We start from the raw sequence: 13,919 nt of genomic DNA, 5'->3' as shown, positions 1-13,919 counted from the left end.
AAGCGGTAAAAGGTAACATTTCTCTCCTTCCCTCGCTTTTAGCCATCTTACAGTGTCTTAAATAGCAGGTGAATCGTGACTAGCAAAAGTATTGAAATCGAAATAAGAATTATCCGTTATGGTCTCCCTCCCTTCTTTGCATGCACGCTCGCTATGCCTTAATTAAAAAAAAAAAACATCTTTTGTACAACTGTATAGGTCGAGGTTCATAAGCCTCGTGCATCTCATGCCAGGGACTGCATATCTTGTTTACAGTTTATAGTGGCATCATATTCCTTCACCAGATATCAAACTCGAGAGACTTGCAAGACAGCTCAGGTTATAACTTATTACTATATGTCAAATCACAAACCCTGACACCTTCTGTAAACCTGCATGCAGAAAGCATTGCAAACTCATAGAAGTAAAATAATCCACACGAAAATCCAGCGTTGTTACAATATTCATTACGTAAGGTAAAACAATGGCTAATTTGTAGTATGGGATATGCTGCCGCAAATGACGTCTCACTTTAAACCCAATGCTCTTTCTTTTTTTACTTATTGCTTCACCTTTATGGTTAACTCTTTGCACCAGTAATCATTTCTCATAAATTTGGCTTCTTTCTTTGAATATATTTTACTTGCATTTTTTAGACAAAATGATATAACATGGTAATGTATATTTCTAAGGATGATATAGATAGGAGTGTATTTGAAATTTGTTTGTAGATTTTATGTAAATTGTATCTTATGTAAATAAAATATATAATGGGCATAAACAGCCATATGCATTGCTGTAAGTCCAATAAATATATTGATGATGATCAAAACAAGACAAAAAGTTTGTAAATTTATTGCGGTTGGAAACTTTGACAAGCATCCTAATAACGATTTTTGTTCCGCCAAATATAGTGCAATTCGTAAAATAACTTGGTGACATGGCAAGGCAAGATAAATGTGAACATTTTGTAGTAATATAACTTTCAATGAGCTTAGAGATTTGTGTACATAATGATATTTTATAACATTGGTTATTTTCTAAAAATAATCATGTGAACAGCAAGGAAGTAGTGCAACTTAGTAATATTGCCTGACTTATCCTTAGAAAAATAACATGCCGAGTTCTATGCGTGAGGGAAAGTCTCCGTGTTCTCTGAGCTTGTTTTCAAAACACCAGCAAGGACAGCCTTTGCAAAGGGGTGAGAAACAGATTCTACTCAATATTTATGTAACGTTCTGTCAGTAGTATCCTGAGAAACCAGTAAATGAAGTGGTTAAGTTGGTATGCCAGTGCAGTGGTGTGTCAGTGTCTGCAGTTTTAAGGGTTATGAAAGAGAGAATGACCGGGAGAGTAACAATGTATGCGGCTGCATATTCGTCTGATGTTTTGAGAACGGGTTCTCACATTCAGAGGCTCTTATATAAAATGAATAGGTGCGGCGAACTATGAGTGTAACAGCAGATGATTGCGGTCATGGATCAGCTGACGCGGAGTGATACATCGAATCGGTGAGACCGTTTGTTTACAGAAGGTCTCAGGGATGGTGATTTAGACCTTAGGTCTGTTTTTTTTTAAAAAAAATAATAATCGTCAGTCCATACGACAATGCTTGCTGTTTAACTAACAGTATTCGAATCTCTGAGGGGCCGGGGACTGAATTTTTTGCATTCCAAATTTACCTTTGTTAGAAAGCGCAGTGCAATAATTTTTTTTTTTTTTTCAATTATTAATATTTTAAGTTATGCAATAATTTTGACATTTTATTCATGTCCATTTCCAAGACTAGATTTATATACACAAGCAACTCACTCTTGCAATATAATATCTGATGCTACATTGTGAAAGGTTCTCGTATGTTCGCGAAACAGGAAATACACGTCACAGCTTCCGTGAATTGAACGCAAGGTTACTGGGGCACGCAAAATACCGTAAGAATTAAATATTCCAAATGCAGGCATCATCATTTTTCTTTCTTCACAAATGTAATTATCAGGCTGAATTTACAGTCTAAAACCTCCATGTTCTGGCACCAAGTATCAAAAACCTGTGGTAATTTTATTATATGATAGGAGGTGAGTGAAATAGTTGTTGCAAGTTAACTTTTAAACCCAGTACATGTGTAGGAAAAACTGCGTATAAGCTGTCTCACTCTCTCTGTCTGTGTGTCTTATTTTCGTCAGGTGGTCATGTCGATCGCTAGTTGTATGTCACAGCTTAACCCGTACTAGGTAATATTTTTTTAACATGAGGTAAGTTGGCATACTCTGCTAGGGTGTTTTTGTGTGTATATGTTTTCAGCTTCTAGCTGTAGAGCATTAGCTTTAGCCTATTTGCAAAGTGTAAGTTTGGTAACACTACTCGTCGAAAGCAGCTCAAACAGTGTTGCTAGCTTGTAGTTTAATTTTCCCCGTTATACAATTGCAAGAGGTGAGTTGCTTATAGCCTATCTGGAAGGCTTGGTGTGTGTGTGTCCATGGCTTATGTCGTAGGTTAATTTAGTTTGCAATAGATCTTGTGTGTTGGCCCTTACAAGTGATATAGCTGCCTTACTCTGTAAGGCATAGTGTGTGTGTGTGAGTGGGTGAGGTTAGTTTAGATCACGATAGATCGACCTGTCACGCTATGCACTACTTTCTGCCTTTGAGTCACCTGTAAGGCTATATGCGGGTGGGCGAGTGAGGTTAATTTAGTTCACGATAGATCACACTTTTAGACAGTAAAATTAATCAGAAATATTAACTGTACTTCAAGAAGTAAAATTGTGTGTATCTCATGTCGAACTAGAAATAAAGAAGTCAAACATTAAGCATGCATGCAGATTAATTAAGCTGTAAGTTCAAAATTGGCCCCCCTCTTCCGACAAATCGCATTACATACATACATACATGTGGAGGACCCGTGGCATTACAAGAGCCCTGCCTCCCACTGTGGGCCCCCTCCCTAAGTAGTAGTGGGGGCATTGAACCTATTGCCACGACATACATCGTGAGAAAAAGGCTCACACATCGTAGCCGTTTACGCTGAGGGCCCGTAGGCATTTACGTTGAGGGCCCTAACCACCTTACAAAAAAGGTCCCAAAATAAGATTGAGCAAAAAAATAGGGCTAGATCATCGTCAAATGCTATAAAATCCATAGAAAAATCATCAAAATATGTCACAACTGAGGTTAAATACTAGGTCCACCTACAAGGGTTGGGTAGAAACAATCATTTTACACTTTGTAGGTTATTTTAACCCGTAAAAGGCAGTAAAAAAGTGAATAGGTTAAGTTATATCACGTAAGATCATGGCAAACCTACAAAGAAGAACTCCACCACCTTACAAAAAAAGTCCCAAAACAAGATTGAGCAAAAAATAGGGCTAGAACATCGTCGAAGGCAGTAAAAATCCATAAAAAAATCATCAAAATCATCAAAATATGTCACAACTGAGGCTAAATACTAGGCATACCTACAAGGAAGGCAGGTGAAACAATAGGTTTCCACTACTCGCCTGTCTAAGAAAAAAATAATAAAAAAAAAAAATAGCCAGGCATTTTAAACATGATCCTTGGGTATTCATAATGATATATTTCTTTGTTAATTCAATATAAATTTTCAGCCACTGAACAGATTTCTGTGCACAGTAAACAGAATGGTACACATTGCATGAAAGAGTATAGTTACAAAACACGCAAATAACCACAAAATTACAAAAATCAAGAATCAAAATGTCTTTTAAAAAAGTCTGAAAAAAACATGTTTAAAACATTTTGTTTTAAAAGTTTTAAACATTTGTGAAAAAACAAAGCCATGTGTTTTAAATGTTTAAAACAAGTTGTTTAAAACACTTGTTTTAAACATGCCAACCCTGACCCTGTACATATGACCTTTCTGGGCATAATGAGTCATGAACACACTGTGACAGTCGCAGAACATCCATGGGACAACTGCATTTTTACCTTAATGGGTTTCAGGAAGCCCCTTTTTTATTTTCATGGGCATGAGCAATCTCGTAACACAACAGGCAGCAACCTTTGTCACGTGCAAAATAATTGCTGATAATGTTATAATATTACAGATGGAGTGGTGACTAATGTGGACATTAGTGATATGCCAACAAGGTCTCCACTTGGCCCACAGTGCATGGTTCGTCTTTAAGACTTGCACATGCAAAGCTTCTAGCCCACTTTACCACTGCACTACTGGGGCAAGTCAAAAATTATCTGCACTTTTGCCATAACTTTCTTTAGGCTGGCCACACTGCCTTCAGCGCTAGCGAGCTGAAAGTGGTACTCTTGTTTTGTCTTAATTGTTCCATTTTTCTTTATTTTGTTACAGAGTAAACATGGCCACTCCACTGACAGTGTGCAAAAACACAAAACCGAGATCAGTGATCTGAAACTTGGATGATTTTGCACACAGACTAACAATGGCGTGCCCAGAATTTTCAAAAAGGGGGGCTATGTATACTTTTTTTTAGTTTGCCATCTTTTTTTAAAAAAAATACTGGACCCTTTTCTCCTTGAGCACGCCACTGATGTCTAATTTGCAGAGAACATGCCACTGCATCGTCTGTGATCCGTTGGAATCCTGTCTCAAGCTTTTTGAATCTTCCTGTCAGTGGTGGAGGTTGATGGGCATCCTGCTCCCACTTGTCCAGTCATTTTTAAACCTCATGCACACTTCTACACCATAGAGTGCTGTCCCCATATTGTACTGAAAGCCTACGATGAATTTCAGCCCCTGATACACCTTCAGAAAAGAGAAATAGGATCACTGATCTCTCTTGTTAATTGGTGCACACTGCCAGCAGAGCTGCCATGTTTACTCTGTTACAAAAGAAAGAAAAAAGCAGTGGTTACGATAAAACCTCGACCACGTAACCACAAAAGTACCACCTTTCAGCACGCGAGCACTGAAGGCAGTGTGACCAATCTAAAGAAAGTTATGGTGAAAGTGTGGATAATTTTGACTTCCCCTCGTATATACTGGTGCATTGTCTCTGTACAAATGACCAGCTCAGCATGAATATTCCTGGTGTTCTTATCCTGCAAATGCTCGTAGCATGCTCTCTTCTTTCTGCTCAGCGGCATTATGTTGGATTTTCCCTCTAGTGGCATCTGATGGTACTACAGCAGGGTAAGTTTAGTACCCGTTGAAACCTGACAGACAGCACATTTCACAGATTAGAGAATTCTTGCGCTAAATCTGTGATTCATATGAGAGATTCAGTAATAGATAAATACAGAGAAACAAATATGGATTTTTTCCGCGAAACTGTGTTTTAAGTCTGTGATAATGTGGAGTTTTGTGCACAACTTAATACTGCATAATACAGGGTGTCCACATGAAACCTCCCTGATTTCAAATTACAATTGTGAGTAAACTATTCGATATAGAGCCTTGAGGTTTGTGGCATCATGTAAAGAAAGTCAAAGAAGATTTTTTTTTAGCACTTATATGTGGGCTCCTTTGGTAACCCTTAAAATGTCTAGCCGATACTTGATCTTGAACAATTGTCGACCTGACTGTCGTTAACGCTCCCAGTGGCCATACTTGCCATACCAAGCCTTACTTGTCTTTACATCTGGTGACTCCCATTCAAACGCACGTCTGAAATGTCTTTGGAATGAAATTGGCAATTTCGTTTCCGCATACCACACTACGTAGTGCGCTCTCTCTTGTACTATTGTCATCATTGCTAATCACTCAGCATCTAAAAAATACTTCTCGAGTTGCTTTACATGTTGCTGCAAACTGCAAGGCTCTATGTCAGTGGTACTCAACCTTTTTCAGTCATGGACCCACCTTGAAGGATATTACACTTCAAAGCATCCATAAGCATGGGCGACGGCACCCAATTTATAATCATATTTTTACTAACATTGAGTACTTTAAGAAGCCCTCTTTTACACTTCCGTAAACAAATTAGACATACTTCATTCTAGAAAAGTAAATGTGTAATTTAAAAGACTAATTTACTCTATTATAACATCTAACTTAAAAACACATGCTGAAATTGAAAACTTTTTTTTTACTCACCGAAGTAACAGAAATGTAGAGTTTAGACTACGTACAACATGGGTTGAATTTAAATCGTTAAAACAATATATCTTGGTAATTGAAATGTAATAGGTCTTTAATACACAGTAAATAAATTTTCGAACCCACCAAATGCCCTCCTTGGGACCCAGCAGTGAGAAGGCACCCCATAGGTTGAGAAACAATGCTCTATATCAAATAGTTTCTTCAGAATTGTAATTTGAAATCAGGGAGTTTTCATGTGAACACCCTGTAGTAGCTCATTTATAATTCAAATGTTCATTTGAACATTCTTTATCTGTTTCAGGATAACAGAATTTCTGATACATGGTAGACCATTGTAGTGGAAACGCTTTGGTAAAATGGAGCCCAGAAGAAAATCATGGAAAAAGAATTTGTATGAAAACACAGACTACCCAGACAATTATACTGATAAGTCTTTTTTGGATGAGTTGAGGAGGAACTTGAACATTAAGGATGTGTCCCTTTCGGAGGCTTTGTTGGGTGCAGGATTGGTTACTCAAGAGATGTGCATTGTGGTTATGTTTCTTCTGGTTTTCGTGTACCTTTACAACGAGTGGGTCGAACCTGGAAGCGTGTTTGTAGGTACAAGCATCGGAACGGGAATCGGATACATTGTGTACTGTGTACGATTCCTAAGGCACGGATTCACGGATGCGTTATTGAAAGATGTGAGGACCGTTGTGATCTTCCTAGCGTTTGGTTACGTGTTGTCCCCTATTCTTAAGACCCTTACGGATACCATAAGCACGGATACAATCTATGCGATGACTACCGTCATGATGTTGATTCATTTGGTGTTCTTTGATTACGGAGTATCGGCAGCAATTGTGTCAGGTTCGTTGTCGTTGAATGCAGCCTTATTTGGAGCCGTGTGTCTAGCATCACGTTTACCTTCATCGTTCCATGCCTTCGTTCTTCTGACGGTTGCAGTTGAATGCTTCGTGCTGACCCCCCTGATGATGGCAAAAATCAGTGGCTCCTCCTGGGTGCTCATTGCTGTATCTGTTGTAACAATCTGTTTATTGAATACGGTATCGGGTACCTTGACGGTTATATTTGCCAGTGTTGTGTTCTTTATCAATGTGTTATGCCCAGTGTGGTTTCTCAGATGGCATCAACACAAAGACAACATTTATGGCCCATGGGACGAAGCTGTTGTACCAGATGTGGAACTCTAAAATCTCAATTTGAGCACATGCTGGTGAATTGGTACTATCCAATGGCAACTTGTGATGAATCAGCTGGATTATTTTGCATGGTCTAGGAGCAAGGTGGATTGACTTAAATCAGGCGATTTTTAAAATCACTTAAAATAAATAATTTATAGAATAACGTACATAAGGATTTTGTAGATATCAGAATCACTTTGTGAAAAAATACATTAATCTCTTAATCATTTAATAGTGTTTATTAGGCTCTAAGAAAGGAAACAAAATATATGTACTGATGGGGTGAAGCTCATACAAAAGGAAATGTAAACGCACATAAATTTCTCTTGGACCTAAAAATCAATTTTTGTAGGCAAAAATAGCAAACATTTTGTGCAGAAAAATGTCCAAAATACTACTAATCATGTTAACCCTTAAACACATGAATTATTTTTTGTCATTTTTTTTTCTTGATTTTAGTCTAATATCTGTTGTTATGTACTAATAAGTGATTTTATACCATTTTTTGAAAATTTTCATTCTCCCTTTTCGAATTATGCCCCGTTACCATATGGTAACACTATGTGTTCACCCCTACAAATTGATTTATTATTGAAAACTTGGAAATTTTTTTTGTTAAAATTTGATTATTTTTTAAAATAATACAAATATTATAGATCGATTGTACATTAATCTCACATTTTCGGAGCTAAAGGTTGTGAGCTATCTATGGTACATGATGATGATTACTCTATATTCACATATTGTTTATCATTCCTGAATATTCACTTGTCATAGAAACTTTGTATTGAGTTAAATTGAAGTTTTAAGTCCACTTTATGCACAGAATAGCTAATCGGGACTGGACCTACAATTTAAAGTAAGATAGTAGGGATGTGCCGAAGCCGATTACAGATGTATGAAAATAGGCCGAAATTGACACGTCGGCATCGCAATCGGCAAAAATCCGATATTTAAACCGGTACAGATTATACTAGAGTTTTTACCTTCTAATAAGTTTTATATTCTAGTTTTGTAAGATTTATTGAAAATTAGGTTATGATTCATCATTATTATAGAGTTTTTGTAATAAAATTATTGCAAACTCATTCAGAGGATCAACCTAACTATACATCGGAAATAAAACAGTACATTGCTGAACCAGGATCTGTTGTTGTATTGGAAATTCAAAAATGAATATTCAAACTGAAGCAAGTCCTGAGAAAGTACTTGGGCATACCTGCTGCATCAGTATTCAGTGATTGAGTGTTCAGTGTTGCTGAACAGTTTTGAGATAAGAGAAGAAGTAGGTTACTTCCTGAAGTGCTTCCAAATCTCGTGTTTCTGAAGTTGAATCTGGCAGAACAGGAATTCATTTTGCATTTCAAAGAACTGCTTGTGTACTAATGTTTAATCTCTTGAGAATCCATGTTCTTCTTAAAGGTTCACATAACATTTTGTAGATGCAAATGTACATTCGCATCTCTTGAGAATATATATGTATGTACATATGATATGCAATAGAAATGTACATAGCAAATTTATTTTTGTCATGCTGAAAATAACATCCCATTTCTGTATAATAATCTTATGTATCGGAATCGGTTCCAAAAATTATCGGTGAGTACATCGGCATCGGTAAATTTTCAGCTTCGTCACATCCCTATAAGATAGTAACCAATGTGCCATTTACGTCCACCGTGTATTGAACCTAGGACCCCTTGATTACAAGACGATGACGTTACCATTACGCCATCGGGGAGGCCCTTGTCATAGAAACGTATGAAACGTGGAAGGCGAAGTCCATCCACTGTATTTGGTATGTCCAATGCGAACACTACTGGTGGACCACCAGCATACCACACATCTTTCAAAACCTTCCTTTGTGTTGTAATGGGCCGCCAAGCTTTCTTAGGTGCAACACGAAATGATGTCATATAGTTTTGACCAATATCCATCCAAATTCAAGCTGGGAGAATTTTTGTCTCTGGGAAATTCATGTAGCATATGGATAAGAGGAGCTGCAGTCTTTCTAAATTTGTTTTCAATATCAGTGGAATCTTCTTATACTCTTGTGTTGATAGATATCAAAACGAAAGAGGTATCCACGAAAGGTTTTCAAGCATCAGGCAGGCTTTGTAACCAAATCTTATAGGTTTATGCACGAATGTTTTGCATAATACGAGATCACAAACTCAACAAGGCTGAGCTACTGAAGAGGCACAAAATGTTTCATGAAATGGTCATCTATTATTACTATTATTTTATTATATTTATTATTATTATTTACATTATTATTAAAATAAAATATACATTATAAGCAATAGAAATAAATAAACCATGCAAAAGACGAGAAAAGCCTTTACAACTTAAATTTCTTCCTGTACATGCAATAATAAAAGAATAATTGTTGAAAAGGCCTGCAGCTACTGTATCTGCATAGCGTTAGTTACCATATGGTAACGCCACCGTTATGAGCAAAAATCAAGCAAGTGATGCAAATTCTTGAACAGAAAACTTCATAAGTTTTTAATTACATGTGCTTGCTAAATGCTGAAAACATTCAGAACTACATAATGAAAGACAATCAGATAAAAACACTATATTTACTTTCCAGTGTATGACATATTGAATAAAAAAATTGAAGGTCAAAACAAATACATCGTCTCGCAACAATGCCATTAACTGGACCGAAATAAATGGTCTCAAATGTACGCTTTATGCTTCCTAGAGCGACTTCTGTCACTAGGTTTGCCTATACACTCAATATAGACAAGCCTCTAGCACGAAAGTGTGCGAATGTTGAGCGTTACCATATGGTAAATAGTGTCATTATCATTAAACTGTAAGTAAACATGACATATGATATTTTGCAAACTGTCATTTTAAAAAAAACACCAAAATTCTGCTACAAAGACTTGAAAAAAAAATATTTTAAGCTATTTTCTGCTACTTTTGGCTAATCACAAAGATGAGGATGAGTGATGATATGATGAAATTGATAAAGAGACATTTAAAATAACACTATGCCTATTTCGCGATTCGAACCCTGGGCCATTCATGTGAATCTTCATTGTTTTCATTACCTTTCTGTAGCTGATATTCAGTGTCTAGTACTGTTACTGTAGTAAATGAGTAACAGTTACTACGTGGGTTGGAGGTTTAATAGTGGCAACACTGCTGTATAACCTAGCTCCCAGTAAATTGACTCTTCCTTTCAACACTTGGTGCATGCGCAGTGACGAGAGGAATAGAGTACCGTTTGAGTTGGCCATCTAAAGTTGTGTAGTCAGAACCTCACTAATGTGAAATTTCTGGTGATTCTTGTGTACGACTGTGATGGTGTTATCACAAGCATAGCCGTGTGCAAGGGGGGCAAAAGCCCCCCCTAATCACAGACGTCCATGATTTTTTTCCACGGAGGGACAAGAAAAGTATTTTACCATGGGGCATATTAACCCGATAATAGGGTTGCCTCTAAAAAAACAAATCTTGAATTTCAAATTATCGCATTCCTGCATCCCCGTTATAATAATTAATGCAAATTATTGACTGAAATCAAATTATACGTGTGAAAATGTACTTTTAGGTTGACATTTGTTTTCTAAGGGAGAGATGTGGCCATCCTTGCCCCCCCCACCCCTTCAGACATCCATGCCCCTATATTAGTATATTTTCACCTAGAAATTTAGGATAGAGGAATCTTATCGCCGTTATTAAATGATATTATACTCTTAAAGAAAATGAAGTAATTTCAAGCTGATGAAAGTTCAAAGCAACTACCGAGGAAGAAGGCATTGCCCCGTCAACCTTGAACGGAAATAAATTTTAGGAGGCAAACATGGAAGTAAAGGAAAGCAAGACTAACAATCTAAGAGTAGCAGGACATAAGGATACTCAAGTTGAAATTATTTTTCACGAATTTCTTCCAGACGGCCAAGAGCACTTTCAGGGGGGGGAGAAGGCACAGAGCTGCAATTGCCCCCTATTCAAATTTTATACAAATAAAAATAAATTTTGTAAAATTTTCTTGCAGTCTTGGATGCCGAACGATCTAGAGAAAAAAAATGTAAAAGAGAATGCCATGGCGCTCCATGAAAATTTTGGCGCCATATTAAATCAATATTGTTTTCATTTTGCAAAAAATTGGATCTGAAATTGTCTTGCTCGCAATTTGTTCTCTGTAATATATTGTGAATTGCTAGGGAAAAAAGTATTGCTGCTTAACGTTTTTCCTTTAAATGCATGAACAATTGCTTGGAGAAAAAGGAGCGTGCACATTTGAGAGAGAATTTATATGATTTTTGCTGTTGAAGTGATTATGTATGTATGTATGTATATAACAATCAATGCAATAAAAACTTAAACAGGGAGATAAAATTAGGTTTTTCTTACCAGACTGAACTTTCATCAAGGCTTCCCCCCCCCCCCCCCAATCAGAGGGTCTGCGCATGCCTATGATCACAAGTTATACCGTACCTCAATGCACAGTATTACTGTTCATTTTTGGAATATAACCTGTGACCTGTATTTCGAAAGAAGAGGCAACACTTTCTTCTGAATCCTCCCATCATTTTGCAGGACAGTGCTCGGGCACATGTAGTGCAACCTGTGGCTGATTTGTTAGCTCCATGGGGCTGGCAGATGCTCTATACTTTTTCCGCGCTTAGAAGGGACTGCACTGTAAACACAAGGACACAGGTATTACTCCGCCAGGCTTCAGCGATTGGATGATCGTAAAGCTTTCTGCTGCTTCCACCACGTGTGAGAGAAAGTTGGCGCGAAAGCAATGTTACAAGCTACGAGAAATTAAATAAAAAGGAAAACTATAACTATTCACAAGATAAGCTGAACTTCTGTTCTTAAGAATTTAATTTGAAGAAGTAAAAGTGTTTTACTTGCCTAAGCAGTCAGATAGAAAGTCGATTCCTTCCATAGATTCTTCCCCTTCACTGCTGGTGCAGCCGCTACTGCTATCAGCTGGATTGATAACAAGTCTGTCAACAACCATGTCGCCCATGTAATCTGATTCGCAGAAGCGTTCCTCTTCTTTCTCCAATATGCAATACAATAAGGCATCTGCCTTTGCCGGTCGGGTTTCTTAGCTCTGTGGTTAATCCTGAGAGGAAAGCCTGTTTTTTAGATTTTACGGCAGAATCTACCCACACCTTAGAAACAGTATGACCTTCATTCACCCACGTTTCATCAAGGAAATACAACTTTCGCCCCTCCCGCCTGTGTTCGCGTATTTTCCTCAGGTAGTTCCGGCGCCACAACAATATGTCTTCTCGGTCAACAATAATATTTTTTCTGTTGCGTTGCACAAACTCGAAGTTGATTTCTTTCAAAAGTGTGTGGAAACTTATTTTCTTAAGGTTCGGCAGATCCGGATCACTATTCACACTCACCAACACTTTATTTATTGTTGGCGCTTCGTTCCTCTCAAAAAAGTGATGAACCTTAAGACGAATGGCACTTCTCGCAAACTCATCGCACTGAACTTGTAACTCAGGCTTTTGACGTTGACGCTTTTTCCCTGGTGTTGTTAAAATGCCCTTATTTAGAACCTCACTGCGCGCACATTTTACACTCTTTAACAGACACACCAGTAAACTCAGATGTCAATTTCATCACGTCCTGGATAACCATAGTTGGATATTTCTCGCAAAACTTTTCGAACACATTCAATACAATTTGTTTCTCGCCGCTTTTCAACGGTTTCCTCTGCAGTGTTTAACAAGGCGCTGTAGTTTAACGTAGCCAACGCGAACATCCATCTCGCACAAATTGAAATTCCCTCCCACCTGCCCAGCCTTTACGCATGCGTGTTGTACCCAGAGTAAAAATTGTCACCTCTTGTGTATTTATGCCAACCTGGAGTTCATTTACATACTAAATATTGGTTATGATAATTCTAGAGTACGATAATTACAATTGTGTTGAAGGAATGTTCTATTCTTGCAAGTTAGGAAGTGGACTATATTTTGTTGCACGTGGCAGGGTCTGTTGTTCAAGCAGACTCAACAAGAAGTGTTGCCAATCCGCATATTCTTTTGCTAAAATTAGCTGTTTTGAACTTTTTGGTCCTGCATTGGTGACAATAATAGCTTTCAGATATTTGCACAGTAGTATCATACTTATTTGACTTCATTCAAAAATAGACACGGAAGTGACCTATTTTTCGTTTGTTTATTTATTTTCTTTAACAGCAGTATTAATCCTTGTGGTATTGTTGCAGATGTTCCTATTCGAACGTTCCCTACGTCGCTGTTTGTAAATATGATGCTAGATTTTCAAAATTTTGAAAAATGGAAGAAATAAAGTGGCTGAACTTCCATTTCGTTGGTAATTTTCAATTCGTCAAACTTCTTACGATTTTTGAGTAAATTAGACGAAATTCTGCACATCTATTCTCTACGTCCATTGCAAGACAGGGCCTACTTCATTTTTTGATAGCATAAAAAAAGAAAATCGCGGATCCACGATATTGGATTTTTTTCAAATTCTCTTACAATTTTTGTCCAATTTGCGTGAAATTTGGAAAAATTTAAAAATGTATGCAAAACTACTCTAGTTATGTGAATATGTTTATACTACATATATATATTTAATAAACCTACGGATATACAAAGATAACACTCGGAAAGAACTGGCCATTCAAAAAATGGCTTTTATTGTGACGGAAGTGAGGAGGAAAATTTGTATTCTTTATTCTATGAAAACTAGCAACAAATAGGGTAT

General features: G+C 37.3%; 1 protein-coding gene across 1 annotated transcript; it reads left to right on the top strand.

Moving 5' to 3' along the window:
• Positions 1-6,317: 6,317 nt before the first annotated feature.
• On the top strand, positions 6,318-11,395 carry LOC145983526 (phosphatidylinositol N-acetylglucosaminyltransferase subunit C-like). Its single transcript, XM_083116603.1, has one exon. It carries the CDS (start codon positions 6,369-6,371, stop codon positions 7,206-7,208), a length of 840 nt encoding a protein of 279 aa, XP_082972729.1. The 5' UTR covers positions 6,318-6,368; the 3' UTR covers positions 7,209-11,395.
• The last annotated feature ends 2,524 nt before the right edge of the window (positions 11,396-13,919 follow it).

This window comes from Lepisma saccharinum, unplaced genomic scaffold (assembly GCF_977018435.1).
Source record: "Lepisma saccharinum unplaced genomic scaffold, izLepSacc3.1 HAP1_SCAFFOLD_1171, whole genome shotgun sequence".
Lineage (NCBI taxonomy): Eukaryota > Metazoa > Arthropoda > Insecta > Zygentoma > Lepismatidae > Lepisma > Lepisma saccharinum.
The sequence above is the reverse complement of the archived record's forward strand: the minus strand, read 5'-3'. Positions and strand labels throughout refer to the sequence as shown.